Source organism: Trachurus japonicus, chromosome 20 (genome assembly GCF_045865225.1).
Source record: "Trachurus japonicus isolate A0001 chromosome 20, Traja_1.0".
NCBI lineage: Eukaryota > Metazoa > Chordata > Actinopteri > Carangiformes > Carangidae > Trachurus > Trachurus japonicus.
Window position 1 is genome coordinate 24748238 of NC_140926.1, and position 18028 is coordinate 24766265.

Sequence of the window (18028 nt, forward strand, 5' to 3'; positions counted from 1 at the left end):
CGTTACACTGATGCTGCATTCACCTGCAGTCGGGCAGACGACCGTCGCTAACAAACCAGACGTCATTTTAGTCACAGAAGTCCAGAGAAAGCCGGTAAAACGTGGGTCAGGTAAACAATACAACATCGCCATGACAACATATTGTCACGTGTATTGTTTTGCCTCGTGCTGACAGACCACTTGTTTACATAGAGGCTTGTTTATGCCGTTACGTGCAGCGGCTGTCGTCCGTCTGCCGTCTGCCCAATTTCACGTGAATGCAGCATGAAAAATACGACTGAGTTGCTTGTGATATACAACCGCAACGCTAGATGGGAGTAATTCCTACACAATGTCCCTTTAACGTAATTTAACCCAGTTAATGTGTATTTATCTTTACTTTGGCGTACAAAGCCGGGTGGTCATTCATATCAGACGTATTTCCTCCTTTTGCCGCTATTTCAGTGCATCATTGCGGCTGGCAGGCCGACATTGACTTAATACGTTTGTTTGGAGGGAATCAGTCATCCTCCGCCAAACTTTACGTTGTGGTTATGGTTCTCACATAATCTTTTTTGGAAAATGATGGTATTTAGGAAAATTTACGATAATTATAATTACAATTAACAATAATTGTGGCGTTTAATGTCGCGATTTATTGTGAAAACAAGGAATCGTGACATCCCTAGTGTGTGTGTGTGTGTGTGTGTGTGTGTGTGTGTGTTACCTCAGCCTTCACGATGCGGTCTACGATGGTCTCCAGAGTTTCCAGTTTGTTGCACTTCATGACTCCTTCAAAGTACTGCGACCTGTGTCTGAGCGCCTGAGTGACGGTCACGTCCAGGTTGTTGTAGGTCTTCTCTGCTGCCAGGTTCTGTTCACACACATCACACTCAGGCTGCTGCTCTCCACACAGTCAACACAACACAACACAACACAACACAACACAACACAACACAACACAACACAACACAACACAACACAACACAACGTAGCCATACCAGAGGACACGTTTACTCACAATGACGTCAAACTTGGAGTAGATGTCCACCACCTTACCTGCAAACACATCACAGTATGATAAGACTCACTCCTCCAACACACAAACTTCAGTATGTGCGCGTGAACAGCAGTGTTGTGGCTGTGCTGTCAGTTACCGTGGTGATCGACGACAGGCAGGGCAGAGACGCGGCGGTGCGTGAAGACAGACAGTGCTGTGATCAGCGGCGTGTCGGGGTGAATGTAGGCGATGTTGGAGTACGTCCCGACACCCAGCTCCTCCAGAGTCTGCTTCATGAAGGCTGGCATGGGCATCTCACACAGCTGACACACACACACACACACACACACACACACACACACACACATTGTCATACATCTGCCTGTGATCAATTACTTCTGCTGGTCATTCAGAGAAGCAGGTGTAATCACCTGTCTGTCCACCAGGGGGCAGTACTGCACCTTGATTATTTTTCTTTACACAGTAAAAACACATTGAACCTGATGTACAAACTGTTTACAGCTGATGTGAGTGTGAGCTGAGACACAGCAGGAGCTTCCAGCCTGGAGGTCTGGACCCCAATGGAGGATTATAAAAAAAAAATCCTTTTACAGTAGATTTAGAATCAATCTAAATCTTTTGTGCATCTCAATAGTTAGGATAGTTTAGCTTTTTTGAAGTGGGGTTGTATGAGCTACAAATGCCCATTGAAGGGATAGTTCAACATTTTGGCAAATTGGCCCATTGCCATAATCCCTATAGTCATAGCAGTAGGTTCGTTACCTTTAATTGTTGGTGCAAGCTGTTTTTAGAATGGCAGAGCAGAGCCGTGAGCTGCTCAGAGCTACGCTACGGAGGCTAATGGAATTTTTTGGTTCTTCTCATCAAACTCATCAAATACACAATCCAACAACTCCAAAACGCTCTGGTGGACAAGTTGTGACCTGCACATTCACCACACTATGAGATAATAACAGAACGTTATGAGACAGAGTTGTCTTAGAGGGAAATTCATGCAAAACTGCTGATGCACATTCCTGTCAAGGGCAGTTTTTCAGCAACCAGTCTCTGTATTTACCTCGAAAACAACTCAGTTTTGTAACATTGTGTTATTATCTCATAGCGTGTTGAATGTTCAGGTCACAACTTGTCCACCAGAGTGTTTTGGAGTTGTTGGATTGTGTATTTGATGAGTTTGATGAGGGGAACAAAGAAATCCCATTAGCCTCTATAGGAGCCACATACGTTTATTTGTCTGTCTTTGGGGTTTTCGTCAGGTCTCCACGGGTGGCAGTAGAGAGTTTTCTTTATCAGCACGGGGCAGGAAGCCAGGTGACGCATGGGGTGGAGGATCATGCGGTTTTTACCGCTCGCCACGCTCACTCCTTTGTTTTCCAGCCACAGCACTTTATTAGTTTCTTTTGCATTAATTAAGTCATATTTTGTTGTAACCTTTTTGTTTATTAAACGGGAACCTCACCCAACCTGGACTAGCGCATTGGACAGTGTTTATTGAGCGCGTCAAAAACAGTCTCCCACTCCCATGCAGAGTGACTACAAGAGGGCAGGATAGTCGCTATAGCCTCCACAGTGTAGCTCTGAGCAGCTTGCCGCTCTGCTCCGCCGTGGCTTGCACTGACAAATAATGGTAACGAACCTACTCCTAAGACTACAGTATAGGGATTATTGCAATGGGCCAATTTGCCAAAATGTTGAACTACCCTTTTAAGTACACTAGATGCAGTAAAAAGGTCTCTCAATGGGGGGGGCAGAGACTTTTCTACTGCATCTAGTGTACTTAAAGCAGAACTATGCAGCTCGGCCGGAAATAGCTCGCTCCTTCGTTGGTTTCTCTTTTTTTCCCTCTCCGGAGCTCCCCCACAGTTCTGGTAGGCACATGTCACTGTCGTAAAAAAAAAAAAAAAAACTCGCCACCGCCACCTCCTCCACCCCCCCTACACGTGCTTGTGTTTACTGCTGTTTGCTAAGCCCTGCTAACACCAAGCTAACGCTAACACGGCGCTAATGCTAACACGGAGCTAATGCTAACACCGAGCTAACGCTATGCTAACACGGAGCTAATGCTAACACCGAGCTAACGCTATGCTAACACGGAGCTAATGCTAACACGGCGCTAACGCTAATACAGCCACACACAGGCACAAAGACACAGACATACACACACAGGAATAAAGGTTCCAAAACGCGAAGGTGTGTGTGTGTGTGTCATGATGTATTACATTATCTTATAAAAGACCCATGGTGTGTGTATCTGTGTTAGCATTAGCTCCCTGTTAGCCACAAGCTGAACTTCATCAGTAAACATTTCATGTTTCCATGGTTTCCTCCGACTTTCCGAACTCAAACCAATCACGATTCGTGACATGCATGACGTCATATGCGTTCTTATCTCGTACTGCCGTAAAGCAGTTTCTCGCGATACTTCTATCCATTGACGAGATTTGTAACACCGAGACGGACGACTGATCTTGCAAGTGCGGTTTTCAGCCAGTGGGGGGGGTGAGCGCATTGGCCTAGACCCCATTCACTTCATAACAGGTCACTCAACCATCACAGTGACTCTGAGCCACAATAATTACAGCCCAAATCCTGCATAGTTCTGCTTTAATGGGCATTTATAGCTTATACAACCCCACTTCAAAAAAACTGAACTATCCCTTTAATTTATTATCCTTTGCAGAGTAAAATGTTTTTCTCCATCACACCAATCCTGCTCTTTGAATGGGTTTTATATCATGACTCTTTTCTCTCCTCTCTGTCTGCTCCTCCCACAACACCGTCATGCTCTGGAGCTTTAATGTGTCTTAGAAGTGGTTTCCTGCTGGATGACCTCAGGTCCTGGTCCCAACAGAACCTGGACCTGCTGAAGACTCACAAAGAGCTGCAGGAACTTGAGGATCCTCTTGTGCGTGAGGATGTAGAGAGCGTTGCCGCTGACCGGGTCGATGACAGGAAGACGATGGATCTTATTCTTTATCAGCGAGTACACGGCCTCAAACACACTGAGGGAGGGAGGAGGGGGAGAGAGAGGGAGGGGGAGAGGGGGGGGGGTGGGGTGGGGGGAGAGTTCATGAATTAATGTTTACAGTCTCTTAACCTACTTTACTTTCCTGCCCTAGTTTCCTCTCCTCTCTCCTTCAACACACACACAAACCTGGCATCGGGTGAGATGTGGACCAGAGGTTTGAAGGTCTCCTGCAGGTACAGCTCTGTCAACATGAACACATAATATCATTAGCATATAAAACTACATGTATATGGTGATCTGCTGCTGAGACAACACCAGTGTTCTGCTACATTATGGGTGCTGCCATTCTATTTTTACAAGATCACTAACATCAACAGGACAGTAATGATGTCCAGTTGTGATGTGGCAGTGAGGACGGACACGAGGCAGACTGCTGATTCTAAACTTGGCTGAGCTCACTTCACTTTTCTCTCTCTCTCCAGTTTCTCTGCTCCAAATCCAAACACACACCTCGTCATCTGTCACACACATGCAGAGTTTTCTGGATGGACAGGGGAGTGTGACCTCATGTTGGCTTGTCAGACTAATTATGTGACAGTTTATCCTCAGTGTTTGCAACATTCTCATTAACTACATCCCACGTTGAACAAGCTGTGATACATTGAGTTCACCGTAAATTCACAAAGAGGAGCCCAGGCTTTTATTTGCTTCAACTGCCGAAATGAACCGACTTATATTTGAGACATGGACTAACAGGTTTCCATATGGGACGGGCTTTTAATTCATTTCACACAAATCCTTTGCTCAGCAAAGATGGAAAATACTATCAAATGATAAGATGAAAAATAAGCAACCTGTAGCACTTAAGATACGAAACAGATTATATTTATAGGTAGAAGACCTGCACACTGTAAGGACTCTACTATGATTTATTTGTGGCTAATAACACGTTTCGCATATAGCGTCATCAGGTTTGTGTGTATGACCCATTATAGTCCCATTTTTACATGCCAGCATTTAAAGCATGGACATTATAAGATTTCCCATATCTTATCACTGTAGCAATGAGTAGAGTTCAGCTTTACTGTGATTGTTTCAAAGAAAATGAACAGAAGGAAAGAGCTGGAGAGGGAGCATGTATTCATTTAGAAGTTAAACTGGCACAGATTTAACTTCTTCTAAATGAATGCGTGCTCCGGCTCTTTCCTTGGGTCAGTTGGCTGAAGTGGCGACAAAGGCTAGAGTGCAAGTGTTATTCACTTTAGAAGTAAGATTCTTGGCTCTAACAGCGGTACCGAGGGAAAAAGAGAGATTTAAGCAGCACCATCTAACTATTTCATGCATGAATGAAGCAGCTTAGAAACTGCCCCAATGGTTGTTCTGGTGCTTTCAGAGGTTTTGGACATTCACAAGAACTTGCACAGAAAAAAGTCTAATTGAGACTGTCTTTTATCTGCTCCAACCTGTAGCCAGACTACTTGACCCAGTACAGGAGACTGACAGACACTATGTTCCATGTTCTCAGTCACCTGTGTGTCCAGCATTAAAGGGATATTTCAACATTTTGGCAAATTCGACTATTACCATAATCCCTATAGTTTTAGGAGTAGGTTCATTACCTTTAATTGTTGGTGCAAGCTGTTTTTAGATCAGCGTGGCAGAGACGTGAGCTCTGTGTGGTATTTCCGCCTTTCCCTCATCAAATTCATCAAATACACAATCCAACAACTCCAAAACACTTTGGTGGACAAGTTGTGACCTGCACATTCACCACGCTATGAAATAATAATGGAACTTTAGTTGTTTTTGAGGCAAATACATAGCCGGAACTACATTCCAGACACTTCTACTGGGCGGAGTGATTTCAAAAGCGAAAGTAGTTCCAAGTATTTACTTCATATGTTGTAATGTGACATAATTATACGTTATTATTTCATAGTGTGGGGGATGTGCAGGTCACAACTTGTCCACCAGAGTGTTTTGGAGTTGTTGGATTGTGTATTTGATGAGTTGGATAAGGGAAAGGTGGAAATACCACACAGAGCTCACGTCTCTGCTCCGCCGATCTAAAAACAGCTTGCACCGACAATTAAAGGTAATGAACCTACTCCTAAAACTATAGGGATTATGGCAATAGGCGAATTTGCCAAAATGTTGAAATATCTCTTTAAGATCCTCTGTTAGTAATTACAGCAGAGCTGATGAAGCTCCCTGACTTCACTGCAGTGACATTACTACATCAGGGAGTGAACATCAGGTACAGACTCAGACTGAACTCACAGTCCTGTACACACACATCTGGATAGTTACATTACATTTCAGTTAGAGATGTTAACTAGTCACCTTTTTAACTAATAAAAAGTTGTTTTTTGGGGATTTAAATGTACAAATATACAAAACAGTTGTTTTTCTACTGTAAGTGCTAAAATATGAGACAGGAAAAAGATCTGTAGTGCAGATGAGAGAGGAAAGAGGAGGGAGGAGGAGAGGAGAGAAGGTCTGAGTCATCTGATACTATTCTGACTAACATGTATACGATCCAGCATCACATCCTCAACCTCACTGCAACACAACAGACAGACACACAACAGCAGCACTGCTGAAAAGAACCACTGGGGAAACACTGATCACTGATGTGAGGAAGATCTTTACCTCTCCATGTCTCGATCTTATGCTCCTCCAGCTCGTAGATCTGAACCTGACAGAGACACACCACACTTTACACCAGGTGTGCAACTGCATTTGTGTCACACAACAGTAAATGTGAGAGTGTGTGTGTGTGTGTGTGTGTGTGTGTGTGTGTGTGTGTGTGTGTGTGTGTGTGTGTGTGTGTGTGTGTGTTACCATGGGGGATTTGTAGTATCTGGTCAGGATGTTGATGAAGTCTGTGATGGTCAGCATTCCTAATAAACACAAAGACATTGATACCTGTCAAACTGTGGATGAAGACCGGTCCTGCTGCAGTGGATGTACTCTGTGTCTGTAATATAAAACATAAAATACACACACACACACACACACTCGTTGTCTTACCTACAAAGCTTTGTTTCTTGCTCTCCCACAGTGGAGCAGCTCTCACTCCATTCGCCACCAGAGCAAAGAAGGCTTTCTTCACCTGAAACAACAACAATAATTCTATTATCATAATAAATTATTATTATCATCATCAGGCCTGTTGAGGCAGATGAGTGTCAGTAAGAGATACGTTTTAAACACTGCGGTTACTGCAGCTGTGACAGTGGGTGTGTGTGGACGCTCACCTGCAGCGTGGTGTCAAACACCACCAGCTTGGAGCTGGTGGGGATGATGTCATAGCACTTGTGACACTTCATGAAGCGCATGTAGATGTCCCTCTCCGACTCCTCCGACACTGCACACACACAAACAGTCCACACGTCTCACTGGAGTTCATGACTGAACTCACCACCTGCTCACCTGGTTGTTGAACTCCAACACATTTAGAGGAACCACTTCACTTCATCATTTAAAGGAGACATATTCGACATATTCCCTTTTCCACAAATTAAAATAGTTCCGGTGTCTTAAAGACATGCCTGTGACATGCTGTGGTCAAAACACCCCAAGGTGCAGGTCACAACTTGTCCACCAGAGCGTTTTGGAGTTGTTGGATTGTGTATTTGATGAGTTTGAGTTACCTTTAATTGTCGGTGCAAGCTATTTTTAGAACGGCGGAGCAGAGTCATGAGCTGATCAGAGCTACACTACGGAGGCTCATGGGATTTCTTGGTTTCCCTCATCAAACTCATCAAATACACAATCCAACAACTCCACAACACTCTGGTGGACAAGTTGTGACCTGCACATTCACCACACTATGAGATAATAATGGAACGCTACCAGACAGAGTTGTTTTAGAGGGAAATTCATGCAAAATGCTGATGCGCGTTCCTGTCAAGGGCAGTTTTTCAGCAAGCAGTCTCTGTATTTACCTCTAAAACAACTCTGTCTGGTAACGTTGTGTTATTATCTCATAGTGTGGTGAATGTGCAGGTCACAACTTGTCCACCAGAGCGTTTTGGAGTTGTTGGATTGTGTATTTGATGAATTTGATGAGGGAAAGCAGGAAATCCCATTAGCCTCCGTAGCGTAGCTCTGAGCAGCTCACGGCTCTGCTCTGCCGTTCTAAAAATAGCTTGCACCGACAATTAAAGAGTAACTAAACCCCTAAACCACACTAAACAGTGCAGAAACTGACCTGAGTAAAGTCTGAAGTGTGTTTTCAGGTCACTGTGACTGTGATGAGTGAATAAGTGAGAGATTTCTACACAGCTCAGTGATCTGTGCTGTCATGAGACACAGTGACATCACTTCCTGTCAGATCAGACATGAACTGCTGAGTCGAGGAGAGAGAGTGAGACCAAACAGCAGCAGTGAGCCTCGCTCGCCCTTCAGATTATCACAATACTATTAACAACAGGGTGTTTGTGTGTGTGTGTGTGTGTGTGTGTGTGTGTGTTGGTCATTGCCTTAATCTGTGCCGGCTGGTTGCTGTGGTGACCAGCACTGATCAGCTGACCTTGTCTATGAGCTCTCTGTTGCTCTGACAACTCAAGAGACTTTTATGGGAAATACATATATTGCAGTTCCGTTCCCACCGCCAGAGAAATACAATGCGTTGTGTGTCCTGAACACGGCTCAGCTCCTCTCTCCTGATTGGCTGGCAGACAGATGAGGAGCTTCTACCTGCGTCTCGTCCTGCAGCAGCTTCTCTGTGCAGTACATCTGACACTCTATCTTGTTGTCCTGTGTGAGCAGTGACACAGCAAAAAATAGTCCTACACACTGATCTGATGAGACTCCACTGTGTGTGATCGACTGGACTGACTGACCACTCACTGACCTGAGAGCTGCTCTGTCCTTTAACTATTCCCTCATATTTTCAAATTCACCATCATCACAGATACAGATAATGGTCATGCAGCACACTGACCTCTCACCTAAAGTATTAAAACACTATGTAGTTTTTCAACCTTAAAGGGATAGTTCAACATTTTGGCAAATTGGCCCATTGCCATAATCCCTATAGTCATAGCAGTAGGTTTAAAAAATCTTCAAACAAAGGAGCGCTTCGTGGACTCGTTGTTTAAAAAGAGGTGCTCTTTGGAAAGGGATCAATGATGTGAGAAAACAAAAGAAAAATTCCAAGGCACTCTCTTACCTATAAAATGCCTTTATTAAATTATGGCATGGTCAACATGACAATTAAAAACTCCGACGCGTTTCGGCGTCTAGCCTTCATCAGGGAGTCAAATGGAGTGGGACAGGAACAATGGTTCTTTTATACAAGTGTTTGTCCAATGACAAGTGTCCACCTGGTTGCCACAGCCCAGAGTGGGTGTGGTCATCAGCCCATTAAAGGGACATATCCATGGCCCAGGCCTCAACTAAGCTGAATGAAAGAATAAATTAAAAACTACCTTTGTCATCTATAGGTTGGAATGTCCCACCTGCAAAGTGTTTTACATAGGCAGAACCAAAAGACGCCTCCAAGACAGATTGGCAGAACACAAGTATGCAATTCGCACTGGAAATGTTAATTATCCTATGGCCAAACACTACCTTGACTTCCATAACAGTAATCCTTCTACCTTGCAAGCATTTGGCATAGACCACATTCCATCTTCTATACGCAAAGGCAATAGACAAAGAAAACTGAATCAAAGGGAAGTGTGTTGGATCTATAAGTTGCAGGCTACAAAACATCCGGGCCTGAATGAGGACTTAGACTTCACTGTTTTCTTGTGAGTTTGTTATGTTCTCTAGTTTTTCTCTGGTTTCTGTCTGCTTATTATTGTATTGTATTTGTTTTATCTTATGCTGTTTGATTGTTTTGTTGTATCTTATTTGATATCTAATGTTTTCTCTTTGGTATCTGTTGGCATGTTTACTTTGTACATATCACTGATTGTTTTCCTTTATTCTTTCATTCAGCTTAGTTGAGGCCTGGGCCATGGATATGTCCCTTTAATGGGCTGATGACCACACCCACTCTGGGCTGTGGCAACCAGGTGGACACTTGTCATTGGACAAACACTTGTATAAAAGAACCATTGTTCCTGTCCCACTCCATTTGACTCCCTGATGAAGGCTAGACGCCGAAACGCGTCAGAGTTTTTAATTGTCATGTTGACCATGCCATAATTTAATAAAGGCATTTTATAGGTAAGAGAGTGCCTTGGAATTTTTCTTTTGTTTTCTCATAGCAGTAGGTTTGTTACCTTTAATTGTCGGTGCAAGCTATTTTTAGAACGGCGGAGCAGAGCCATGGGCTGCTCAGAGCATCTTTACAGTTCCCTCTCAAGTTGGGCGGGGTCATCATGTCATGGCAGCCAAAGCAGGTTTCTAGAGTATCTTTGCAGCGGCTACGGCCGTGTCGTCTCACTCTCTTTTTTCGCCGCTGCCACTCCTTAAACGGAAACACTGTTACATTGTGTTGTTTTAACAACACAATGTAGAGTCTGTAGATTTGTTCATTGCACTTTGTAAACACAACAGTCGCTTTGGGCCCCTCCTCTCAGACTCCACAGCCACCCCCCCCCCCCGACCCCCTGCAGTTATCAGGACTGATCCATGTTTAACTGCTGTTCACATGGAACCCTTCTTCACTTCGGCCTTCAAAGAGACTGGATGCCGTCAAGCTGGGAGAAATAGTGGATTAATAGTGGGGATCGGGGTCTGTAGACACAGTCACCAACACACATGAGTAGAAGCCAATAGGTGATGATGAAGTAGGATTTCTCTTGTATATATTTTGTTTTTTAGGAAAACCATACTCCACCTTTAATCAAAACTATAAATTTAAGTTTAGTTTTCTGCTGACTTTTAATTTGAAAAGGCCAAACAGGATCTGGTTCCAGCCTTAAGCAACATAAAATATTTTGAAAGAGTAAAAGTATCTTGAGAGAACTGAGTTTCACATCTGACTTCATCATCACTGTGTCTGGGAGGATTAATGACCGACTGCTGAGTCATGGCATAAGTGTGATGTATTGTCATTAGACCATCCCATCAAGATTACAGTTCAGAAGTTCTACTGTGAAGTTGCGATTGTCTGCAATGGGCTTTTAATTTGAAAAGACAGATGGAGGAAGTGCAGACAGAGGTAGATGAGAGCCCCCTGCTCCCTCCTGTCTGTGTGATGAGGAGATGAAGGTCAGAGATCAGTCTTACCGGCATCATCAGGATCCAGCTGCTCCGACATGCCGCCTGCAACCTCCACCTGCCGACACACAGAGCAGAGAGTCACACAACTCACATCTCAGTCTGAACTCCTGACAACAAACATGACGACTGGCTGGGTGGAAAAAAAGTGTTGAAATAAAATCTGGGTGAAATGTTTGGAGAGGATGAATGAAACAGTCATTTAAAGGTGTGGCCAAAGGATCAGGTTCATAGTTTTTCAGGTGAGTGCAGTAAAAGCAGATCTCTGTACTGTGCTGTACGTGACACACAGTACATTCTAAGTTGCAATAAGCACATAATACCAACTGACTGAACTATTGTAGCCAAAAACAACAAACTGTCACATCCCTCAGAAACACAGAGAAGCAGTGTGCATGTTGCCAACTAGCTTTAGTACAGGGCTGTGGTTTGGGCATCGAAATACACCTGTAGTCTCCTTTATCTATGCAATTAAAGTAAACGCAAAGAGGATTAGGGCCGCTGTGGGGGAAAAAAGTGAGTTCCGACAGAATTCTGAGAAAAAAAGTATTTTTTTTTCTTTGGTTTAAAAAAAACCCCTCCAAGACCATCTCTGGAGTTGGAACTCTGGAGATTTTTGAATTCTGACTTTTTTCTCAGAATTCTGACTTTAAACTCAGAGTTCTGACTTTTTTTTTCTTGCTTGCTTTGGCAATATGTACAATGTAGCCTATGTCATGCAAATAAAGCCATTTGAATTGAATTGAATTGAATTAAAATCAGAATTCCCTTTTTTTTCCCACAGCGGCCCTTATCCTCTTCTGTAAACTCAGATGGGTTGAGTGAGTCTGTCTTAGTTTTCTTTGAGGAACATCTTTTTGGTCAGTCCATCTTAAAGACAGTTGAGCTGTAAAAATTAAACTTTAAAGTTAACTTTAGATCACAGCTGTAACAGAGTTAAATGTTTGTCTTGGGTTAAAGTAAAAAGGTTTCAATTTAATCTTATTTTAACCTATTTTTGACAGTTTCATCTTAAATCTTAAACCTAGTTGATGTAATCCAGCCTTTATTCCAGGAACAACTAGCCTATACTTCTTAGATTGCTGCTTCATACTGACAACAGCCGTCTCTTCTTGTGAACTAGACTGCAACTGAGTGGAGATGAAGCACCTGGTGACATGGGTTTACACTGGAAATGGTGAACAGTGAAGCCCAGTACCCAACAGCTGTTAAAGGCTTTCTGCAAGAAGGTTTCTGAAAGACACCTGACACCTGTCCCCTCCTGACGTCCACGTCACTATGACCAGGACGAGCGACAGTGGAATGTTCTGATATAATACCTAATACCTCTAGTCTGGGGCAGGAACAGGCCGATACCTGATTAATCAGCCGATACAAAATAAAGCAGATTACAGATCAACAATCCAGACAGCTCAGTCACAATCAGAGCACACAACACATTTTAATCACAACAACCTCTTTGATCCCCAGCTGACTCTGATGAACACCACAACACAGCTGCATAAAGCTCCGCTGCCATGATGGAGGAGGCAGCTTTATTTAGCAGGGAGCGCTAATGTTGAGTGCTGTTTGAATATAAATGATTTCAGGTACACAATGTTACACTGACCTTCTGTGTGTGGATGTGGTGCAACAAATGATGTTACACAGGAGCTGTTCATAGTGTTACACTAAACAGATGCTATGGAAAAGAACCTGTCAGTAATCTGAAGAATGATTTGTTAACCGGTCCCCTGAGCCCGTTCCTACAACCAGAGGGAACTAGAGGATGGCAGAAAGCAGCGGGAAACTCCACTTTAAAGGGATAGTTCAGCATTTTGGCAAATTCACCTAATTATATTTTAATTATCTCAAACTCATCAAATACACAATCCAACAACTCCACAACGCTCTGGTGGAGAAGATGTGACCTGTACATTCACCACACTATGAGGTAATCATGTATAATTAATGTAACATTACAACACATGAAGCAAACACTCAGAACTAGGCTACTTGCTTTTGAAATCACTCCGCCCAGCAGCCATGTTTGGAATATAGTTCCGGCTATGCATTTGCCTCGAAAACAACTCCTAATGTTCCATTATTATTTCATAGCATGGTGAATGTGCAGGTCACAACTTGTCCACCAGAGTGTTTTGGAGTTGTTGGGTTGTATAGGCTATTTGAAGGACAGGGGACCAGTACCATTCATCTCCACTGTGTTATAAGCAGCTCACGTCTCTGCCCCACGGATCTCAAAACAACATACTGATAATAAAAGGTAATGAACCTATGACTATGGGGATTATGGCAATAGGCAAATTTGCCAAAATGTTGAACTATGCCTTTAAAGATGGCAGAAAGCAGCAGGTAACTCCACTTTAAGATTGACTGCTGATGTGACAACACTGAAAATCACATCATAATCACAATCTACTGTGGTCAATCTGGATGACTGAAACCCAGGATATTTCTCATGTCATTGTGGAGAGAGGACCCTGACTCTAACATGATGCATTCAAGGTAATGCACACCAATTTGATTTGTATAGCCCATTTTTACAAAGTTTTTTCAAAGGTCTTTACATAGCATCATAACAACATCCTCTGCCCTTAGACCCTCACATCCACTGAGGAAAAACAGGAGAAACCTCAGGGTGAGCAACAGACCCTCACCCAGGACAGGCAGACGTGCAATAACCTAGATGTTGTGTAGGTTATAGACAAGAATAACGACATGGTATATGGAATATTCAATGATGAAGTGTAGGCTACTGTATGTGAGCGGCCTGCAGCTCGCGGTATGAGGAGCAACCATTTAAAGAGCCAGACTGTAAGAGCGCGGATGCTGGCGCAGGTTACAGCGGTAGAGCGGTGATGAAGGAGCCGCTCGGTGGCCGGCTCATCGTCACCGTGATGAGACGGGCTGTCATCGCCACAGTGAGGTAGCACAGGCCCGGCTGTTAATATGATGAACTCCCGGCGGCTGCTCCCTCCGCTCCCTCCGCTCCATCACTGATGAAATGTACAGTAGCCTATGTGACGTCAGCTAGGACCTACTTGACAGTCGCCGTTCATTAACGAGCTTTCCCTCGTTCCCGCTGCTCGGTCTCTTCTCGCCGGTGCCGTCGACTGTCGGGTGTTTGAGCGGGAACAGAAAGCTCAAGGCTCCATCTTGTGCCTCCCGTTCGGGTAGAAGGACTCGGTCAGCCGGTGAGCGGTCGCCGCTCCGCTCGGTCTCAGGTTGATAGTGGTGGTGGCTGAGACCACCGGAGCTGCAGCAGCTAACAAGCTAACGACGCCAACAGGGCTGCACTTCCGGTCAGGATTTCACAACAAAAGCACGAGAGAACCTGTGATTTAAAAGCTCGCAGTCTATGACTTCAACAATGATGTAGGGCTAACGTGTTTTTTTAATGGGAAGTTTCCATAAATAAGCGTGAAAGAGGACATGTTAGAGCAAGCTGTTACATTATAAGTCGAAACAATCAGTGTTTACATTTTTTTTAAATTCATTGTCTTGATTCTATTTCTCCTGTTCAAAAATCTGTTTCATCACTTCTCACTCAATTCTTTTTGTCAGATTGTTGTTCACAAATAGGCCTATTTACTGGTTTTATTAGGCTACTATAGTGAATTTCGCACACTAACAGTTCTGTTATGATAGGCTAAGATCAGTAAAGATGAATTAGCTATCCAAAATAAAAACACTGTAGTGAGAAATGTCCCAGAGAGTGTTTAGGCTATATCAACCACATTTTTATTCAGATTGAACATTATTAGTCTGAAGGCTAGTCTACATTGTCTGGAACAACCAGTTCAAGAGTAAGTTGATTTTTCTAAATAACATTTTTAAACTCTTGAAATCAGTGTTTCCGGTCCCGGTCTTGTCTCTGCGTACTTGACAAACGGAGTCTGGTCGGGAAAAGCCGAACAGAGCTTAACACAGCCGAGCGCCACTGTGGTGTAATAGTGTTATGTTTGTTTTCCCCTGGTTTCACGGGAAGGTGTCAAACTGTTTGCATGAGGCCTGGGACATTTCCTGTGTGATGGTCAATCATTTTTAAAATAGGCATGACGTTCATCTATGAAATGAAGCAGGGTTATTATGGATTGTGAGCATGTCATGGCCATTTTAGCTGGAGAGACAGACAGCCCACTAGTCTAGACATCACAGATGTTATTGTTGTTTGATTTTTCAGGGTTACTGTGAAGGAATGCATTCAGATACACGCCTATGTTGTAAAATGAGGGAGCGTACTAATCCAGATAAAAAAAATATTATTATATTATTTTATTTTATTTTATTTTATATTGTATTATATTATATTATATTATACTTAACTTTTACACTACAGAAACAGCCCCCAGCACTAAATTTAGATTAGTGAAAGTGTGTCATATTTGATAATCTACTGTATAAAGACATTATGTATCTAAATTGTTGCAGGCTCATCTCCAAGAACAACAAAATAATATAGCAGCAAGAAAGTCGGAAGTCTGGGTGTTCCAATCTGTTTAATTACTAAAATTAGAAATGATATCACTATCAGCAGGAGGTTCATGTCAGTTCAGCCTATTTTTGAATGCAGAGGAGATGAGTCATCTTGAACATTAAATCACTGAGTCAGCATGGTAATGTTTTAACGTTGTATTTAAGACTGAGCAAGCACAAACACAGGAACTACTCTTTGTCTGTAACTGGTGATAGCACCTTGACTGTAGCTGGGCTCCAGTTCAGGGTCAGCACCCTTTGGAGGATGTGGTCTAACAAGATGTGGACTCTCACAGCCTTCTTTAGGCTGCATAGACCAAAGAGTGTCAGGAGGATTTATACTGTGGCTGCTGATACTGTTGCATCACGATGTGTGGCTCCTGATAGCAACCGTGACGAACTTAACAAACACACTGTTGCACATTTAATGCAATATTAGACACACTCTGCATGTGCAATCGTGTGCAATTTAAGACAATCCTGCACTTTATTGGGGGATTGTGCAATCAGAATACATTTAATCTTGCACTCATGCACTCATCACTTTAGCAAACAGCACTTTAGCACATAGCACTATAATTAGCACTGTTTTGTAATCTCTTGGTCCCCTTACTACTTCTTTGGCCAATTAATACATATGTTGTTCATGTCATATTATCAATCATATCATCATGATGCATTGTTCCTATGTCGTAGTCCTGCCTTATGTGCTTTTATCTTCATTGTTTTTATGTCTAACATCAACCTGCCAATGGGACTGGGGATGGAAATTAGCCACTTGGCTATAATCCCACATATTAGATTAGTGAAAGTGTTCATCAATATGTACTGTTCCCATTAAAAAAAAAAAAATCTCAATCTGAATCTGTGGCTGTAGCTGTTGAATTGAACTGAAACACATTCATAAGTGTTTCTTCTATTGCCAGAAAGCAGTGCAGTCCCTGAAAAGGTTGGACCATAAAGGATCCACCTGTCACCTACACAACTCAAACTCTGAACAGGATCCTAAACAACTGAACATTCAACGGGTCCTGATTGGAGCAGCAGTCGCTCTGACACTCCAATCATATGCTATCTGAAACCAAGCTGCAACCTGAGACCTGGAAGATGAAGCAAAAGCTGCAGTTCCTCTCCTGACCACTAGAGTGAGTCTCCAACAGTGAGTCAGTCTCCATAGACTCCCATGTTAAAATGTCCAACCGTACAGCAGAAATAAACATGTTCACAGCATACTACACAAACAGTTTTGGTCTCTACATTTAGTTTCCTCCATGATGAAGGTCCAGGGGTGAATTTCTATATAACCCACCTGTTTACACATTAAAGCCCCACTGTGCAATTTCTCTTGTTGTCTATTCACAAAAATCAAACAAACACAAAAAAGTAGGTTTGTTGTTACCTTTAATTGTTGGTGCAAGCTATTTTTAGAATGGCGGAGCAGAGCCGTGAGCTGCTCAGAGCTACGCTATGGACGCTCATGGGATTTCTTGGTTTCCCTCATCAAACTCATCAAATACACAATCCAACAACTCCACAATGCTCTGGTGGACAAGTTGTGGCCTGCACACTCACCATGCTATGAGACAGAGTTGTTTCCAAGGTAAATTCATGCAAAACAGCTGATGCGCGTTTCTGTTGGGGGCAGTTTTTCCGCAAGCAGTCCCTGCATTTGCCTCTTCTATTATTATCTTATAGCGTGGTGAATGTGCAGATCATTAGCCTCTGTGGCGTAGCTCTGAGCAGCTTGCGGGTCTGCTCCGGCGTTCTAAAAACGTAACGAACATACTCCTAAGACTATAGGCATTATGGCAAAAATTTGCCAAAATGTTGAACTATCCCTTTAAGTTCTGTGGAATTGAGGCTGTACTTGAGCGCATGTTTCACAAACTGTTATGCACCAAAGTCTCAACTCCACACATTGCCACGCCCATTTTTGGATTGGCTGAGACTAGAGATGCACCGATCCAGTTTTTTCCGATCCAATCCGATACCGATACCTGGGCCGAGCGTATCGGCCGATACCTGATACCGATCCCATACTACTGTTGAATGAATGAACCGTATACCTTGCCATGTGAGTGAAGGCATCAGGCTTGACATAAACATTTAGCCTTGTTAAAAAAAGGTAACAAATTAACACAGATATAAATGTACTTAAAGGGATAGTAGCATTTTTTTAAAGTGGGGTTGTATGATCTACAAATAGCCCCTAAGTACTTTAATTGCAGTAGAAGACTCTCTGCACTCCTCCCGTTAGCAACGCCAGCCGAAATAAAAAAAATACACAGTTCCATTGTTCGCTATAATATAATTTTTTCCAGCCCCTCAAAGTGCAGGAAAAACGCAGTTTTTATTTGGACCTAAAACCTCTTTTAGGCCGTGAAAATAGGCCGTTTCTTTGG

At 43.1% G+C, this 18028-nt stretch overlaps 1 protein-coding gene across 3 annotated transcripts in view; it reads right to left on the reverse strand.

Moving 5' to 3' along the window:
• Positions 1-18028, reverse strand: part of LOC146966983 (5'-AMP-activated protein kinase subunit gamma-2-like) — a 36765-nt gene that overhangs the window by 2374 nt on the left and 16363 nt on the right. For all 3 annotated transcript variants that reach the window (XM_085764088.1, XM_085764089.1, XM_085764087.1), the window contains exons 5-14: positions 11160-11208; positions 7229-7338; positions 7002-7083; positions 6813-6871; positions 6621-6666; positions 4155-4209; positions 3876-4002; positions 1137-1302; positions 1001-1038; positions 707-853 (exon numbers count right to left, since the gene is read on the reverse strand). In XM_085764088.1, coding sequence (XP_085620214.1) covers positions 707-853; positions 1001-1038; positions 1137-1302; positions 3876-4002; positions 4155-4209; positions 6621-6666; positions 6813-6871; positions 7002-7083; positions 7229-7338; positions 11160-11208 — 879 coding nt within the window. The remainder of the gene's footprint in view (positions 1-706; positions 854-1000; positions 1039-1136; positions 1303-3875; positions 4003-4154; positions 4210-6620; positions 6667-6812; positions 6872-7001; positions 7084-7228; positions 7339-11159; positions 11209-18028) is intronic.